Genomic DNA, 20,712 nt, shown 5'->3' on the forward strand with positions numbered 1-20,712 from the left:
CGACCCCCTGCGAGGTATAGGAAGGGACCATCCTGGTGGTGGTGGGGTGGATGGAGGGAAAGACCCATCTTGGTGGTGGTGGGGTGGATGGAGGGAAAGACCCATCTTGGTGGTGGTGGGGAGGATGGAGGTGAATTGCAAACTCAGACGTGTGTAAGTACCAATCTTTTATACCACAAGTATAGGAATATGATTGGATAGATGAGAAGGTAATAAGTGACGTAACAATTGAGTCTTCCTGGCAGAACTTATGCTAGAGCTTCATTTCACTACTGGTTTCAACACTTTCTAAGGAGAAACCCAGTCCTCAGTATGAGGAAGCTGGAGGTCCTCTCTTCTACCCGAGCACTGTTTCTGTGAGAAAATAGTTTGCTTCTTATAGCGATTATTATTACTGAGCTTGGGATCCAGGACCTTCAAGGACACATCTGGAACTGAGATGAAACTGGCCTGAAGGACAACTCTGTGTCTGCAAGAGTTGTGGCTGAAGTAGGATCGACTTGCTTTGAAATCACTGCAAACGAAAGGGGAGAAAGAACTACACAATGCAGCAGGAGAGTATGGGCCACTACTTGTCATATTTCAAGGCAAAAGGCTTCGGGCTGAAGGTTTTTTTGGGGGCACCAATCAATGCCCTTGTCAGAATACCAGACAATGGATGGATCGACTCTGTAGTGTTTTTGGACTGGGGAAAATAATTCATAGCTCACCTGCCCAAAGACAATCGCTGTCCACATGTGCTTCTGCTTGACGGACACAACAGTCATGTGTTTAACATTGAGTTCCCTCATCTTAATGTCAGGGTTAAAGACTTATTTTTTGCCACTAGATTTAGGCCGTCATTGCATCTATTGTTGGTTTTCAGTCTCTGTCATTATGTCATATTGTTGTCACCTGTGCCTTGTTCCCTTCTCCTCAATTCTTTGCACAGTGTTTCCATGACCATGTATACCTAGCAAACACGTTTACGTTGTGGCAATGTCAGTGGCACGTTGCATTTCTACTATGGCAACGTAGCTGTCTACGTGCTCACAACATTGTAACAATGTAGTATTGTAAGACGCGACAGGGCTGTAGCAACGTTATACGCAACATTCAGCAACTGCGAGACGACGTTCTGACAATTCTTTTTATGCTAGATATAGACACCCACCATTTAGCATGTTATGTTTTGTGGTCAGATTAGTCAGATAATTATATACTTTTAAAATATTGTTTATCCTTATTATTATTTAATGGGCCTAATAGTAAATTAATTATAATCAGCACCTGCAAGTGTACAATTTGAAGAGTAAAAATGACATAGAAGGTTGGCTAATTCAACTTTATTTAAAACTGCATATGGTAATCAAATTGCACTTCCAGAGTCATACATTTGTGGGAAAAATACGAAAAAAAACCCCGAAATATACGAATATACACATTTATTTTAAGTATAATAAATAAAACATAAAAAGCAAAGGCAGATCAGAACATTTTATGAACAGAACCGGGATAACAGTCGAAAGCCAGGCGATAAAGGTCGGTAACCGGAGTCAGTCCAAGAAACATCAACAAATCCAGTCGCAAAGAAACGAATGAGACTAAATAGCAGACAAATCAAAGGAAAAAATAAACTGGTGTGCGAGCGGTTACAGCATTTTTTTTTTTGTCTCTGTGCGTTTCCAAAAAAAGGAAAAGAAGTAAGTTACGTGCTTAAGTCGCTGTCTGTTTAAGGAGTGCTGAAATGTCAATTACTCATCATTAATTTAGTAATTTTGGCTTCATTATGGCTTATAACTTTTGACATAAAGTTAAAATATTTGTCATACCTGACCAGAAGATGTTCAACACTTTTCCTTACAGTAAGGATATCTGAATACTAAAAGCAATATAGCTAACGTTAGCAAACACTAGTATTGTAATTTACACAAGATCGCAAACTCCATGAATTATCACCAGCAAACATTATTATGTCCCTTCAGGTAGACTGAACAAATAAATGTCACATTAGACAACAAAGTTGTAGGTTGTTTTTGAATAATTACATATCTTATTTAGCTGAGGTAAATTAAACGCAATTCTCTCGTATCCATGCGCGATGGAGAATGAGACAACACAAGGTATGTCCATATGTAGAAACATGCGTCACACTATATAATGAACCCCTTACTGGCTGGGGGAACGTCTCCATTTATAGAGCTACATAAGCTGCAACGACAATTGATTAGGGAGATGCATAATAGCCATAACAGAGCTCAAGTCTGATTGGCTCTTCAGGGCAGTGACGAGTGCATATGTCGTCCAGTGGTCGTCCAGACACCCTAGGCACCACAGCCTTAAGCAATGGCCCTGAACGGTGGTTCAATGTCAACATTGTGACAACGCTGTAACAACCTTCACTACACAACGTAGTTATTGTAACCTTTTGGCCATGTTGTTAAAACGCTGTTAGAAGGTTGGGTACATTGTGGTTTGCTGGGTAGGGCATTCTCTTGCGGTGCATTTTTGATTAATCTAAAATCTACTTCATGTTCCTGGAATGGTTTCTTTGTTTTGTTTTATTGACATTTGCTTTTTGAAAATTTTGGAGTTTACACACAGATCTTCTTTGTGAACTTTTTTGAATGCCTTTTGGATTGGCATTGTGAACCTTTGAGATCTGCCTGCTGGAACTATTCCTCTTCAATTTTTTGTATTGACTACTTTTACACATTTTTAGTGTACCTTCTGGATTTACTTCGTGGACTTTTGGGATTGTTGGGATTGAGATTTGGAACTGTTGTCAAACTCTTTTGGAAGTTTTTGGCGTTGACTTTTTGGATTTATTAAAGATCTGAAAACGTTCCCCAAGAACTGTCATCTGGTTTATCTGCATTTGGGTTCAGCTTTTTGACTATTCACGTTTTCACACTAGTCCTATCCCTGTGTTTCTGACACTTATGGGAGACCACAATGTGCATGTTGTGTGCTTCCCTTCTCATACAACACATTCTCCAGCCAGCTGACAGGGCATTCTTCAAAAGCCTGAAGTTTCACTGTGACCTGGAGGGCCAGATCTACACCAGAGAGAATAGTGGAAGGAAGCCTCAGTGACCACTTCTTGCCCCTGCTCTCAAAGGCCTGGAAAAATGCAGCAAAGCCACATAATGCACAAGCAGGCTTTAGGGGCAATTGATCCCATCTGCATAGACCAAGCTCCTTTTTCTCCTATTTTGACATCAGAACAGAATGCAGCACCTGAGGCCTCTAAAACCCCTCATCATCCTCACCCAAGCGTTCTCCAAGTCATAGCCCAAGTCCTCCTCCAAGCCTTCGTCCAGGTAATAACAAAGTCCCTTTAAAGCTACAGTACACTGTGTAATTTTTTTAGTTGATTCTTAGCAAAAAACACTTAGTTCTTTCAAAAATATATGTGCTCATTAATGTACATTTACTTCTTTCAAGTAATAAAGTATTCTCGTAAGTTTATAATCTGCCATTGAAAGTACATACGGGTGAGGGGTTCGAATGCCGGTCGCCATGTTGCCCCTCCATCTTGAAACTACATTAGCCAAAGAGGGACATACCAGTAAATTCAAGCTTCGCCTTTCGCGCTTTACACTCAGTGACACAGAGACGAATGCGAGGGGGAGATTACTCGCGACTGCCGGCAGATTTGAAAGATTGCTGATGGAGGATCACGCCTATTTTTGAGGACATGTAACAGAGTCGCCAAGGAAGCGAAAGAGAGAATTAAAACGTCAATGCGACAGGCAAATCAGCAAGACCAAAGTCAATACTGGAGTAACATTTCCCAGATGGAAAGAGCTCATGAGGAGCAAAGATTTTAAAACGGATGCCGAAGTTGCCTGCTTTCTTCTCTACAGGTAATCCAGCCTATTTGTGTAAATTCAAAGTTTTATAGTTGCTTGTCTAACCATAGCATGGTTGTGCATAACGCCAGAACGACCTCTAGTATAACTTGCATTACTTTTCCTCACGTCAATGGTGAAAAAGTATTGTTTACCTTGTAACATAAATCTGTGCTGCGACGGATCACAGGTGATAGTTTTAAAGGCACAATTGGACGAAGTCGAACTGGAAGCCATGTTAATCTTGGAATAATACGGCCACCGTAGGAGTTAAAACGCCCTCGAAATTGAAAGGAACAGAAACTAATATTCACTGGGTAGTCATATACAATTTCACCGCTAGATGGGGGAAAATATCACACAGGCAAGATTTAAGACAAGTCATTTCACTCGGCGGCCATCTTTGAAACGCCTCTCGGGCATGCAAGTGCAGCTCCTATCTTTTTGTTCTCCAAAACTGTTTGCCAAGCTTACAATTAAATTTCATATTTGAAATCACCAATGAAATTTGACAACAACTGTCTCATAAATTTTGTTTCTAAACGCTCGAATCATGACAGAAAACTAACATTTTCAAGCTGGATCAAGCTAATGCGCATGCGCAGTGGAAGCGCGCGTTTGACTGACGCCATGACTATACCAATCTGTGATTGGTTCTTATTTAGAAGGCGGGACTTATTCCGCAATTTTGAGCGTTGCACTTTTCCCCATTCAAAACAATATGAGTGTTTTGTGTCTTGTGTAATTCTATCATCTTTGGTAATAGGCTACTTCATCAAGCCCTCTTCCAAACCCTTGTCAAAGCTCTGTGCAGAGCAACACACACTTTGTCGACTTGATTGACTGACTTGTTTTTAATTTATTTTGGACCTGAATAATAATTATTTTTTTAACTTCATTGATACGTTTTCAATGACTTTTGGACTTGAAGTCTTCTTTTACCTCAATTATATTTTTTCAATGAAATTTGGGGGAAGAGAATTAAATGTGTTCAATGAAATTTGGGGGAAGAGAATTCACTGGAATGTATGTATTGTGGACAGATTTATAAACATTGAGTAATAAAGTTGAACTGAAATAAACATCATGCTGAACAGAAAACAAAATCTTTCATATGCAATTATATCATCATCCATGTTGTCATGTGACCAACACGTCTTCTAAATTACATCAAAACATCATTTAGCAGCTTTTAGCAAGTAATTGACCTGCTTCTATCAACTTCTCAGGCAAATTGGTTGGCAACGGTGGATACGATTTTCAGTGAATAAAAACTTAAATTCTGCACTGTATCTCATACAGAACTATTATATAGCACCAGAGAGGACTGCGGATTAGGAATGGGATATTTCCTACTCATTCTGTCCATTATGTTTTAGATATTCTTTATATATTAGTCATCCAATGACTTAGATGATACAGTATATGGTTTAACCGACTGGTATGTGGTTTAAATCTTCATGTTTTTAAAGGCACTGGCTGGGACCTTATGGGTTGAAATAAGGTCATGTGACTATTTCTATTTTCTAGTGTTTTAGGGGCTCACTGGAGAAAGCATGTTGAGAGAAATAAATACACCACCATCTAATACACTTTCCCATGCGTTACTACAGAAACGACTGGTGTTGACTTTAACAGCAGCGACAGTGAATGAGACACTCGAACAGATCTGTCCCTTTTTAACATTTATTTTTAAAAATGAGTAAGCACACAATTCATATGTTCTGTGAATACCAAAATCTGTGTAAACAGTACATATAACAATTCCATCATATACCTAGAACTTGATTGTTGAATGACATATCAAAAGTCCTCAGAGAAAGTTTTTTTTTTTTTTTTCATCAAGAAATAGTACACAAAAAACTAAAGAAGTGTAAAAATATACATTTATCTGAAAAGTTAACCGGATATTAAAACACTCACAAGTTTACTTGCACAAACTGATGATGTCACGATGGAACAGACCAGACCAAAGATTGCATGCATGTGCACAGGGCTCACAGTGAGTGAACTACACACACAAGTGCTCTTCACTGAGATTAAACGACTCATGGCTGTTGAATTGCATGGGTTATTCGAACACATTTCCACTGCTTCCTAATGACTTAATGGATGTCAATAACCATGCTACAATCCCTCAAATAGACATGAAAGAACTACACTGCAAAACACTGATTTCTACTTAAAGATTTCTACTTAAAACAAGAACAAATATCTGCCAATGGGATCAACAAAATAATCTTGTTTTCCTTTTGGATCAAGTTGATTTTCTGACCCCACAGGCAGATGTTTGTTCTTGCTATTTTTTTTCAGAAAACAATACTTAGATATTTTATGTCTTCTCCAGGAAATGTTTCTTGATTTAAGAATGTAGATATTTGTACTGGAAAACAAGAAGAAATATATATATATATTTTTTTGTTGTGTACTACTTTGTGACTTTGTACTCTTAACGAAAGCGCTAGCATCCAATTAGTGGCCTTTTATACTTTGGATGGTATCAATCTTTCCATAGCAAATCTATTTATTAATACATTACAAGAACATTTGTCTCGAATACCCTCTACATTGTCATCATGTACTCACCCTTACGTCTAGCCCACATTTGTGTGCGTTAAATAATGGGGCATCAACACCATTTTGTCATTTTTAATCTGAACGTGAACGCAGATTAGATTATCAGTGAATATAGGGAGTTGTCTGGTTTACTTTCATGGTACCTGAAAAGAACTGTATGAACTGTTTAATATGTGCACTTTTGCGTTCCACGGAAAGCAGTACGACCCCTTTCATGTTGTCCTCACATGCAACCCATCAGACAAAAACACATCACACTATTAAGACTAAATGTTCATGAACTTTAATGAGGGGTTCATGATGAGATGACTCTCTGGATCACCAGACTGAAGAAGAAAAAATCATAGTGATAAACTGTTTGGTCTGTCACCTTCAATCAAACTCAGTTTAATTGGTGTGAAATGGCCAAGAATTCGAGCCGCGTAAGACAGCGTGGAGAATGTGCTCGCTACGTCACGCTCGCCCCGCGAGTCAATGCTAGCTGAAGGACAGCGAATCACAGCGTATCTGACAACACTGAGCCTCATCTACAAACATACAGCCATCGTTTGGAGTGGTCATCAATACATCTCCTATCCATTAGAAGAGAACTACAGTAATCTGCACTCAGCCGACAGGCAATGTGTAAAAACATTTCACAGCACATTATACCTCGGCTTCATTCTACACGTACAGAAATGACTAAAATGACAAAGAGTTACGCAATACGACCGTTTCATCTAGATTTAGATACACTCTTGATACAAATCATGACGTTAAATTGTGATGTGTTACCTGTTTGTGCAAAAAAAGCAACACTACAAATGTGATAATAGTTTTCTCTCTTTAAAAATAAAGGCAAAGATATTTGTTTCTTCACATTTCTGTTTGTTGTGCCGGTGATGTCCGTGTCTTGGGTTTAGAAATGTGTCTCCTTCTCTGTGATGGTGGAGATCTTGCCATCGGCCCTCATTTTGGCATCAGCATCATTGATAGCGCAAGGACCCCTGGAGGCGACGCGTCCCCTCATTTTCAGATCAGCGCTGGGTGTGGTCAGCTTCTTGATCCTCTGCAAAATTACACGTGCATTATAATAAGCAGTCTGAGTGCATTTGTGGAACATCTAATCACAGTTGGGTTATTGTCCTCTACTTACAATATACTCTAAAAAGGCATCAGTAGTTCTGTCATAAAAACTCTCAGAGTGTTTGGCATGGTAATGGATATGACAATGTTGATATGTTTGCTCTTGGCGGAATAGATCTGCTATGCTTCTGCTGCAGAGCAAGAACGGGACTTGAAAACCTTCAAACTTCAAACTTTTAAAACTACTTAAGTAAAACTGAAACGAATTAAAACTGAAAACCATTAAACTTTTAAAACTACTAAACTAAAACTTTAATTAAAACTGAAAACCTTTAAACTTTTAAAACTACTAAACTAAAACTTAAACTAATTAAAACTGAAAACCATTAAACTTTTAAAACTACTAAACTAAAACTTTAATTAAAACTGAAAACCTTTAAACTTTTAAAACTACTAAACTAAAACTTAAACGAATTAAAACTGAAAACCATTAAACTTTTAAAACTACTTAACTAAAACTTTAATTAAAACTGAAAACCTTTAAACTTTTAAAACTACTAAACTAAAACTTAAACTAATTAAAACTGAAAACCTTTAAACTTTTAAAACTACTTAACTAAAACTTAAACTAATTAAAACTGAAAACCTTTAAAATTTTAAAACTACTAAACTAAAACTTAAACTAATTAAAACTGAAAACCTTTAAACTTTTAAAACTACTAAACTAAAACTTAAACTAATTAAAACTGAAAACCTTTAAACTTTTAAAACTACTTAACTAAAACTTAAACTAATTAAAAGTGAAAACCTTCAAACTTCAAGCTTTTAAAACTACTTCAAACTTTATGGCTAGGCTTTTTCAAGCTAACTTAAATTTTGTCTACAAACCAAGCTTGAAGTTTAAATATTTTCAGTTTGAAGTAGTTTAAAGTTTAAAGTTAGAATGTTTTGAAGTCAATAGACACACGACACGCTGCTGCTGTACAATACAGCACACATGAATAACCCATAGCAGAGATAAACAGGTGGAGCTGGCGAAGGAGGAGGGTTTCTGAAAGATGCACACACTGACCCAGTATTTGAAGGTTGAGCATCGAGCTCATTGGCTACTGATACAGCAGGAACCAATCAGCTGAGCCCTATGGATAATGTGATTGCAATGCAAGCAGATTGAGTGAAGGACCGATCAGCCAGCGCCATCTAGAGTTTCACGACAGAACTTTGTATTTCCATGAAGAACCATCAACATCCATTACACCTTTCCATTATGCAAAAGGTTCCATGGATTTTTAAAATGTTCTTCATACTGAAAAAACAAACAAATATGTTCTTTTAAGAACTGATTGCTGAAAGTTTCTTTGGGGAACATGGTTCTTCTATGGCTCATGTGTCAAAACCAGCTCCAAAACACCAGCCTGCAGGTTTCTAGTGATCCTGGAGACTTTGATAAGCTGGTTCAGGTGTGTTTAATTAGTGCTGGAGCTGAACTCTGCAGGACAATGACTCACCAGAAACTGAGTTTGACACCCCTGTAATATATGGCATCGCTGTGAAAATCCCTTTTTGAACCTTTGTGAGTTGTCACGAGAATATGTTATGATATAAGCAAGGGTCTAAGGCAGGTTCCCCCAATCTGGCCACTGTCCTGAGTTTAGCTCCAACCCTAATCAAAGACACGTGAACAAGATCAACAAGATCTTCAGACCTTGGAAACACCGTTTTCAACTAAAAACATTACACTTTTTATGCGTTTTGGCCATTGGTTTACACGACAACTGCGTTTTGGGTGCCTGAAAACACAAACTTTGAAAATGATGTGTTTGAATATTATGTGTTCAGTCTATAGTCAGCTAATGGCCTGGCAGCAGAATAAAGCGTTTTTAGTCGTTTTCGTGGATCCGTGTGAATGGGGATGGTTTTGACACTGGTGTCGTCTGTACGCGGAAAGCTCAAAGGAAAAACTTCTCCGTTTTAAGCATATCGTTGTCGTATAAACGTACCCTCAGAGTCCCTGTCTCGATCCCCACACTTGTGCTCTTTGCTCTTGACAGCTTGTCTACTTGCATGCCACATTTTTGGTATTTGGCCCAAGTGTTCAAGTGGGCACAAAGACTGCAAGACCGCAACTTTTGATTACCAGATGGTACACACTTACAACATAGAGTTGTAAAACTGGAAGAAATTTATTTACACATTTAGCTTTTTACATTTATTCATTTAGCTGACGCTTTTATCCAAAGCGACTTACAATTGCTATACATGTCAGAGGTCGCACGCCTCTGGAGCAACTAGGGGTTAAGTGTCTTGCTCAGGGACACATTGGTGTCTCACAGTGGATTCGAACCCGGGTCTCTCACACCAAAGGCAAGTGTCTTATCCATTGCGCCACACCACTCCATATATTTCCTATATATCCTATATAGGAATTCCTATTTCCTATATATCCTATATTTTTAATAGGCTACTCTATAAAATAAGCTTTAAAATGTCAATTCAGTCCCTATGTAACGAACACAATTTAATTGTAGTGCTTCTAATTAAGTGATGAAAAGCAGTTGCAAATGCTTAACAAAATACACTTCCATTTTCATGTTCTTGTTTCATGTCTGTCATGTGATCCCCTGTTCTAGTCATGTGATCCTTCCATGTGTTCTGTGTTGTCATTGGTTCATTGTTTCATTGTTCACAGGTGTCCCTTGTCTAATCATTAGTCTTGTGTATTGAAGCCCTCATGTTTGCCATGTGTCTTTGTCAAGTGTTTTGTGTAACCACTGTTTGTAAGCGTTCTGTTCATGTTTTTGAAGTTCATGCCACGTCATGCCTTTGTTTGATGTTTGATCTTGTTTTGATTATTAAATAACTGCACTTGGGTTCTTCAAGCTCGCCTCCAGTGGACTCCATTACCATTATAGTAACATCTAATTAATTTAACTTACACTGGAAAGTTGGGGCATGTAAGTTCCTGAATGCGATGAATGATGGGATATGCTCTGAAGCGCCAGTAGAGATTTAGTGGGCATTAAGTGAACTGCGCTTTGACATTTTTCAGACCTGGGACAGTCTTGCACACTAATGCGTGCACACAGTCTTAAGTGAACAAGACTGCAGGTGTGGGTACTGGGACAGACCATGAGTAACCGGTAAGTGAGTTTGATCAGGGTTTGAGGGCCGGATTTGAGAAACCCTCCTGGTGATGCTGTCATTAATTTTTTGGGAAAAAAAATGCATTTTGCATTGACTTTGACGTCACAGTTTAGGATTTTCAGGGTTTAAAACAACATGTGTCCTGCCTTTAGTTTTGTCATTCCATTTTCCTGCTACTCCAGAGTAATTAAATTACATGAAATGAATGGCTGAGGAAATTGGCCCAAAACATTTTGTGGTCGTCTAAGCAAAGATGCCAGATTTATGCCGGATTCAAGCACCAGCTGAGCGACTGGCATTGAAATGAACTGGAATGCTTCTCAAGGTATTATAGACCTACTTGATTATTATTGTTTCTTTTTTTTAACAATTTTTATTTATTTTTTTAAGAAGAAAATTGGTGAAGGACATCAAGTCGGCCGTACCTACACTCATGCTGGCAAATGTTTGTTCCCTGACAACGTCAAACTGTGAAGAGCTTTGCAACGCAGAGCGAGGGACTGCGCTGTCTACGATTTCACTAAGACGTGGTTAAATCAAAACCACAATACAGCTGGAGGGCTATCGCTATACAGAGGGGACAGAATAACCTCGCTAGCCGGTAAGCTAAAGGTGAGGCGGTCTGGCTGTGAATGCCAACAAATCGTGATGTCAAGATGCCGTGGTGGTTTCTACTTTTTGCTCTCCGAAAGTAGAGCTAATGACTGTAAAATGCCGACCCTTCTACATGAGAGCAGTCATCATAATCGGCCCAGATCCGGCTCACGATGTGGGCCGACACTATTTTGCTGTCTTTGCTGTTTATGTCCCATTGAGCGCTAATGTGAAGGAGGCCATACCAGAGCTCTACTATAACATCAGTGAGCAGCAGACGGACCATCCTGACACTTTCTTCATTGCAGCTGGAGATTTCAACCAGCCAAGTCCATTCTACCTAAATTCGATCAGCACATGAACAGGAACACACTAGATATAGTATACACAAACATAAATGACTCATATAAAGCCCATAAAGCTAATAAATAAAGCTCATAAAGAAAGAGAAATTAGGAGGTGGCCTCAGGAAGCCACTTCAGCAATACAGCAGTGAAACCACACAGTGCGACATTATTAGAGAGGCAGCAACACAAGGTGGCATTACTGACCTTCGGGAATATACAGAATCTGTCATTGGTTATGTCAATAAATCCATAGATGATGTGACAGGGGTCAAGCCCATCAAGAGGTGTGCCAATCAGAAACCATGGCTAACTGGAGAAGTCTGTTCACTGTTGAGGCCCATAATGCTGCATTTAAATCTGCAGTATACAGACTGGCAGGGAATAATCTGTCCCGAGGGATCGGGAAGGCGAAGAGGCTGTACGCACAAACACTAAACAGCCACTTCATGAATGACAGAGACTTAGGCGGTTGTGGCAGGGTTTTCAGAACATCACCCCTGAAGGCATACCATAATGACTGCTCTCTTCCAGATGAACTAAATGTAACCTGAGCGCCGTGTCATGAGCGAGATGCTGCAGGACGTGAGCGATGGTTAAAGACGTCCGTCTAGTGCATGTTTATATCATAGACTGTAAACAAATATGGGCGTAGTGTGCGTGACGTGACTCGTAGTGTTTCTGAAGAGCATTTTTGAAGCCCAAAGTGGGCGGAGCCGGCCGTCGCCATCTTGGCAGCGTCACTCCCGGATAAACAAAAATGTGTAGCGAGGCGGATTAGCTGAAGTGTCGTGACGCTAACAGACAGCAGACAAACAACTAGTAGTGACATCAGCAGCAATCCACCTGTCACTCAAGTGGCCACGCCCTTAATTATGCAGAACTTTAAGGCTTAATATAATTTAAATGGATGAGTTATAAAAAAAAGAAATCATCCCCCTCACAGTCGTCATGAAGGGCAACATTACCTATATAGACCAAAACCACTTTTTGCACCAGACTTTAAACATGTTTTTTTTCTGCTGTAAAGTTGGGTATATTAACATGCGGGTCTATGGGATTGAGTCTCTTTTGGAGCCCGTCTCTAGTGGCCAGTGGATGAACTGCAGTTTAAGTCACTTCAGTGTTGGATTCAAGACAGAGTTTGCCGCTTGGTTTACATAGAAAAACAATGCAAATGTAGTGCAGTAGAATGGAAAACCGCATTCTGTGTGAACGGCCCCTTACTCAGTGTTTTGCTTGTTTCTTGTTTAGATATGTTTGTGGAAAATTACTGATTAAGAAAAAGATGTCTGCAGTGTTGTACACTAACCTCATCACACAGCTCTGTATGTTTTTTGAAGCAGACACAATCAATACGACATGGCACAATGGGGTCACGTCAGGGCATTGCCCGCGTCACGCCCACACTGTGCCATCACGTCTGCGCTTCGCTCTCTATATCTCTACATCGCAGTGCCAGAACTACTTTCATCTTCGGCATGTCACGGCACCTCAAGAGATGTGATGTTTGTTTCTCAAGTACAGGCTGAAAATACTTTCTACCTCCTATCTAAAATCATTGGCAGAAATATGAGAGGTTGTTTATCAGCAATGTTGAATATGTGCTAAATAAACAAATTGAAGAAACCATACACATAACTGACAGAATAGCTTGACTTGAACATAATAAATAAAGAAAAACTAATTTGGAAATAAACAGATTGCATTTTGAAAAACTGAAAACAAAGAAACGTTATGGAGTGTCTATTTACACCAAGGGCAAATAGAGCATCACAGTCCCGCCCACAGCCCGAGAGCGCTTCGGTGCCGGAAGTAAATTTCCCATTCATTTTTCCCATTGACGTTTTCGAAAATCCGTATCTAAAGAGTTTTAGAGCATGTCTGAGGATAACCAGCTACGGCTGAACTCATAGGCATACAACATATCATTTCGAGTGAAAAAACGGCGAGAAAATCCAAAAAAAGTCAAAGGTACAAGACTGTGTACATATTTTCATTTCCGAGCGAAGGAACTACTCATCCCATAAACCACCGCGCCTCACTGAAGTTGACTGAAGCCACAACCGCGAAAGAGCCTTTAGAGCGACTTTAAAATCTGACGACAGCCACGCGAACTTTTTCTTGTGCCGTTTATAGCAGTTCTTTCAGTAGTAATTGTGTAAATAGACTGGAAAGCATGGCTGGCGGTCCGCGGCTCACGGGTGCAGATCTGGCGGTCCGCGCGGCGTTCTGCTCATCAGTTTCAGCGGCCCACGGGCAGGTCGCTGAGTCTGACAAATGCCTCAACAATTTCCCACTTGTGGTCCATGCTCATTTTATTCATGAAGTTATAGTTCATCCTTAATTTTAATAACATTTAATGTATTTTCTTAATAACAACAAGTGAAAATTAAAAAGTGAAGGTCAGCAAACCAGAAAGTGCATCATATTCAGTTTATTAACTTGCCATGAATTATTACACAAATGTTCAGTAAATGCATGAAGAGCTCTCTATGGCTCTGGGTATGCCTAAGCTAAATATTGTTTTGACAGTGGCATCATAAAATGCTTGATATGACTCATACCATATATGAAGACTCCTCGGTTCAAATGTCACATCAGTGATACCGTGCAAAAAAACGCAACAGTTTTTTTTTTTTTTCTATTGAGTCTTCACGAACTTTCGCGGGGTTTACACGAGCTCCACCAATCAGATGCATCACTGTGGGATTGTGGGATTGTTTAGGATTGTGGGTAATGAAGTACTTCTCCAAGACATCGCGAATAAAAGGCATTTATCTCAAAACAAGGTTAGTGCCCCATGAACTTTTGGCGGTTATATGAGCATATACAATCGCTTAGTACTGCCGTAGCTGGTTTTAAGTCTACCATGTATGGTTACGTTTTTATGGCTTATACCCCAACTGTCAATGGAGAAATTGTATTGAATTTTTACTTCCGGCACCGGCTGTGGGCGGGACTGTGATGCTCTATAGGCCGCCTGGTTGCCAGAGGCTATTTATACTGACTCCGCCCACTTTGGTCTGATTGAACCAGATACAACTACAAAAGAAACCTGTCTGATACACACACACACGCATGCACACACACACACACACACACACACACACACACACACACACACACACACACACACACACACACACACACACACACACACACACACACACACACACACACACACACACACACACACACACACACACACACACACACACACACACACACACACACACACACACACACACACACACACACACAAAGACAAAGACAAAGACCAGGTTCACAAAAAAGCTAAAAAAAAAAAAGAAAAAAAAAGGCTTTTACCTCACGGAAAGTTCCTTTCGTTTTCCAGATCTGGACTACGATTCCCACAGGAATGCAAACCATAGAGGCCATGGCCATCATCCAGCCGATCCCATAACCCCAGTCTGGATACGTGTACACATTATTATACTTCAGCGGTTTGTATTTGATCAAGAAGAACAGAAAGATGCCCTGAAAAGACAATCGTATGACCAAGAACTTAGCATTTATCGCTCACAGACTGTAAATATCTCGACTCTTGGTACATCGAGTTCAACTCACAGCACATATGCCGGGCGTGAAATACTTCCAGCACCATTTGATGAAGAAGATGGGCTTGTATCCAATCATGTCCTCAATGTTTGAATAAAACCTGTCGGCACCTGAGGATAAAGATCAATCATATCAAAAATATCTCTCAGCAAAATACACCCAATGCATTTACTAGACATATAAAACTTATATTTAAAGGACAGTGAGATGGCTGTTTCTCTCTGCTTGAAAACATATTTCAATGATTCATTTCATGCACTGTCTGACTCTTGCCAGCAGGTGGCATTACGGTTACAGGAATCTGATAATACTGTAAACATTGACATTAATAATTCAGGCAGAAAAGCATCTGCTGGCACATCATGCATGTCTAATAATGACAGATTCTGATGGATTACAGTGGCTCTTGCTACATCGTGTGGCAAAATGTGACACTGTCTGATAGAAATTGAATGGATTTATTATCTCTATAGACCTTGTTTCTGTGGGAGGTTATTCATAAAGATATGCTACACATCACTGCAAAATTAAGTGAGTGCCAATGGCCAATTATGCCAGTTGGGTCAGAAAAAAAAGTTATTTCAAAGATCATTTTTCTTGATCTCCTTCTCAAGTAAATGTTTCTTGATTCAAGAATGTTTAGATATTTGTACTGGAAACTGAGGAAGATCATTGTTTTTGCAGTGTAACACTTACCAGGGCATTAAATACCAGATAACATTTGGAAGTTAAGGAGTAAAAACTGAATTAGAAAGAGATTTTTTGTTTAAGTTTTTGTAGTGTACTACAATGTGACTTTGTACTCTTAACAAAAGTGCTAGCATCTGATAAGTGGCCTTTTTCTATGTTGGATGGGATCAATCTTTGTTTCTGCTCTGTAACACTTAACTACCAGGACATTAAATACCAGATAACATTTGGAAGTTAAGGAGTAAAAACTGCATTAGAGAGATATTATTCGTCAGCGGATGGCGAATATGCTTAGTACAGAAGATGTGAATATTAATTGATGAATATTGTTATAGTCAGACACGAAGCAATGTCTTACCATAGATCCAGCCAATGCAGATGGACTCAAAGATGGCCACGAACAGCAGACACATGCCACTGGCTGCATACGCGTCGAAGAGCTGGAACACGTACATGCCACCCTGACAGAGCAAATACAGGACCAACATGAAACCCAACAGACCACTGCGGGTGTAGCATATGTTTAGCACACAACCAAATTCTGTGATGTTGCAACAAAAGCACTGGACGGTAATGCCAAGATGTGCATAAATTATACAAATGTGGATAAAAAACGTATGGCTCAATTGAGGCGGATAAACATTGCTGCACTTAAACTATGATGGAAACACATTTACTGAATAAATCCCTTGATGCCTCAGCAGAGGCTGTGATTGGATAACTGGACTAACCAGCCGACCAATGGCATCGCAGCATCTCAAATGTTGATTTGGTGGTTTTGGAGTCAAACCCTTCATCCCAATGTCCATACTATCCATCCTAAATAATAGCTATGTGAGATTAGAGTAGGTGTGTTCCAAAGCATAGTATGCTGAATAAAGTATGCCAGAAGCTCCCGGATCGCCTACTATTACCGGGCAATTATATTAGAGCGGTGGCATCACATCACAAACCAACAACAACAACAAAAAACATTAAAAACAATCATATTCCATAAACATATCTACATATTACAACATTCCAATGCAACATGCTTTATAGTAAAATTCACACAAGGAGGAAGAACTCAAGAATCCTCAAGAAAATTCGCACTACAAACACGAGTAAAAAGTGTTACAAAACGACCGACGGTGAGAGGTTTAGATAAAGGTTTGAGTGACTAATCAAAGTTTAACCTGATAAAAAAAAAATATATATATATATATTTAATGTTATCCATGTTATATTTCATCTGCGATAGCATTGTGGACTTTTATAAAGATCCGTTTGGCCATTAACTTTTAAATGCATCATTATGCATTAACCAAGGGGCAACATTCTAATCTGAAAAATGAAGCCTACCCGGAAGTGCGAAAAACTGCAATACATCGAAAATCCGCTAGGGGCAGGTCCCAAAAGGGAGCAAATGTCCATAGACCCCATGTTAAAATGTCCGTTTTCACAGCATAAATTCATGTTTTTACAGGTTGGTCCCATGGACTTTTATTGTATTTTGCGATAGGTTCCGAGTGCCTGACAACTGTGAGGGGGGTGAATTTTTTTTCTAACTCGTTAGTTTAGATCGTATTTAGATATAAAATGTATGACAAATAAGGGCGTGGTTAACTTTGATTGACAGCTTGATTGACAGCTGATAACGAGCATAGGGTGCGCCAAGGAGAATGACAACATAAGAAGCGCCATTTTTTTAATATACAGTTGAAATATAATACTACTGTTTCTGTATCATGAAATGTAGTTTTAAGAGTTTTTCAGGCGAGAATGTAGTTGTTTAAAGCTCAAATATGTGGTTTATTTATAAAGATTTATGGAACAGCCTGTCCTCGGCTAGTCGTTCTGATGTTTGCCGCTGACTCTGGCGTCTCTGTAGTGGTTAAACATGAGATATAATTCATCTTGTGTGTATCTAGCGGGCGATTTTTGGTCTCGTGAATCTATAATTTGTTCCCTGGCCAATCGTTTTGGCTGAGGGCTAAGTGAAGTTTCATAACTTTATAAGCTATTTAACTTTACCGATGTATGGTTAGACTAGAGCGCTGACTTTGTATGTTTGACTGAATTGTTTGCTTTATTTCTATAGCTTCTTATACCTTTTACTTACACTTTTATAATGGCTAATATTGATAAAACTGAAATTTAACAAAAAGAGACTGGGTTGAGTTTTGTCATTTTAAATTTTAATACAACGAAGATGATCTGTAATGTTGTTTGCAACATCTGTTGTTTAGTACAAATGCACATATTGCCTGGACCATATTAAAATGTTTAATATTTTTATATTATATTTAAACGAAAAGAGGCAGGGTTAGTTTTATATTTCGTTTTGTTATAAATAGGCTAACGTTATATGCAGTGAATATAATCAATACGCGTTGCCTGAACCACATTTGTGTGGCTATAATGTTTAAGATTTCTTTAAATGAGAACGAAAAGAGTTAGTATGGTGTTTTATAACATATTTTGTTTTATTGTTGCCTAAAATATACACAGAGGTAACCGGAGTAGCAGAGCGAGCGGAGTGAGGCGCGCTATTTCATTTGCAGAATACCCGGACTCGCGTCCTTTACCCATATATGGATTGGCCAGAAGGTGGGCGGGGTTAGGATTTCCCAAGATTTTCCAAGATGGCGCCGCCCATACCCCCCATAAACGGCTTCAAAACCGTTCTTCAGAAAGTCTATGGGTGACGTCACAGACGCTTTGTCCATATGTTTTACAGTCTATGGCATTAACATGAGGAGAGTCTCCGCATGAAAGACCGGCGACTGCAGATCGACGAGCTTCTGCATTTCTGTCCGATACGATAGAAAATCAAATGTGGAGGATTTTAACTGTGACAAGATGATTGACAGGTCAGTTTACTTGAGGCTGTAGTGTGTCCCCTACTCTTTTGCTACACACTCAAAAGTATCAACTTTTTCTTCACAAAAAGAGTAAATACTTCTAGGGCGTAGGATAAGTAGGCGAATTGAGACGCAGCAAAAGTGTGTGATCAGAATGATTTGGTTTAATTCCCTCCAGAAGCGTCTCACACACACGAGTGTGTTCCCGAACACCAGCATCCGAACGCCAGAGAACATGACAGCGTTTACTGTGTTTCGTCTGACGCTCGACACACACTCGTTTATGATGTCTGATTGCAGAAACTTTTGCACCAATTTTATTTCTTAATTTGTTCTCTTGAACACATGGGATGGAAACGCTGCTTTATTCACAAATGTTTTATGCGATATTCCAATTCTGCCAATTTCGCAACTTTGGATGGAAACACAGCTAGTGACAATATCACAAAACCATGGCTATACGCTCACATGCTCACTGTATTTTACAGGACATCGAGGGCACTACTGCCTTATAGAAAATGGCTTTCAAAGCATCTTCATCTCCCTCTCACCCTAGTAACAGAGAATGTCACACCGGAGAGGCTTCGTTCCACATGGGATGGCTTTATTCATGAAACGCCGAGTGAAAGCGTTCACCTGACTGCACATTACTGGTGGAGAGCGTCCTCCGGTCTATTTTTACACTCACTCCAGCCATAAACGCAAGCAGAAACATGCCAGGTGCCGACAGCAATATGCAAGGACTCTGTCTCTGTCATTACAGGGAAGATCCACTACAAATCTCACTTTTTTTACACATTAAAAATGGTTTACCAGCATCAGGGGGTTTAGGTTAACAATTAACTAAATGAACCCAAGCATGTCAAACCAACATGTAAACAGCAAATCTGCTTGTCCTTGACGAACAAGACACCTGGATTTGTCATTATCGTGTATTAAGCTTATTTTACCAGATTAATTATTGTGTCGAAGCGTGCTTACAACAAATCTATGTTCATCCATCTGTGATGGAAGATTCCCAGCAAGCAATTTTGCGGTTAAAAGACATCTAATAGCCATCCAAACACAGCCCTGACGTCTGGATAAAACAAGGAAAATTTAATAGACGTCTAAACCATCGCCCGAGAATAGACTAGTCATCAATTAGACAGCAAAGAAATGAAATGAGTGAAGAAATGAAATCAAACAGCTTGTAATCACTGTTGACTTTGCTCTCATGATGGAATATCATACATCCCGCAAGTTATTTTGGCAAGAACGACATGTAACCAAATTCAAGGTTATTTTGGCTAGAAGTGTGTTCCTCATAGCCGGACTATATCGGGTCTATAGTTAACCTAGACGGAGAAGTGACGGCTATTGCTTGCTGGGTTGTGTCGTACTAAATATCAGCACAAATCAAAGGAAATACTGATACCACTGGAAAGAACATAAAGTGATGACTTTACCTCTGTCAACATTATTAGACCCAGGAAGAAGGAGACCACAGACATTCCCAGGATGAGAAGCTCTCTCCGATATCCCACACGGAAGGTTTTGGGATACATGTCGATGACCGCGGTCACAAGACTCTCCACACACACAAACTAGACAGAGAGGAATTATTATCATTAACTAAAACCAGAACATTTCTCCTTACTAACGTCACTTTCTGTTAAGTGTTTCTGTTATCTTTTTTTTACAATATCCGATACTTGTTTCTGCCTTAAATTATTACATTGTTTAAATGATTACATTTTTAGCTGACTGTGATTTGTATATGTACATTTCTGAAATACATAACTAAGACAGTCACCTCTGATCACTCTAAATTGTAATGTGGACATTTTCTGTAAAGCTGCTTTAAAATGATGTGTATTGTGAAAAGCGCTATACAAATAAATGTGAATTGAACTGAAAAATGTAATTGTTTTGATATTTTGTATAGGCCTATAATACAGTGACATTCATTATGTGGAGCGACCAAAATGTCGGGTCTCTGTGAACAACAACCACAGCAGTTTTACTGCAAAAATTAGAAATAAAAAAACACTAACAACA

The 20,712-nt window shown here is 39.3% G+C and overlaps 1 protein-coding gene across 1 annotated transcript in view; it reads right to left on the reverse strand.

Annotated features, from left to right (window-relative positions):
- Positions 1–5,506: 5,506 nt before the first annotated feature.
- Positions 5,507–20,712, reverse strand: part of slc6a11b (solute carrier family 6 member 11b) — a 36,269-nt gene continuing 21,063 nt past the window's right edge. Inside the window, exons 11-15 of the mRNA XM_079856509.1 lie at positions 20,121–20,258; positions 16,188–16,290; positions 15,149–15,249; positions 14,888–15,058; positions 5,507–7,458 (exon numbers count right to left, since the gene is read on the reverse strand). Coding sequence (XP_079712635.1) covers positions 7,309–7,458; positions 14,888–15,058; positions 15,149–15,249; positions 16,188–16,290; positions 20,121–20,258 — 663 coding nt within the window. The 3' untranslated portion in view covers positions 5,507–7,308. The remainder of the gene's footprint in view (positions 7,459–14,887; positions 15,059–15,148; positions 15,250–16,187; positions 16,291–20,120; positions 20,259–20,712) is intronic.

Source organism: Squalius cephalus (assembly GCF_949319135.1).
Source record: "Squalius cephalus genome assembly, chromosome: 22".
NCBI classification, from domain to species: Eukaryota; Metazoa; Chordata; class Actinopteri; order Cypriniformes; family Leuciscidae; genus Squalius; species Squalius cephalus.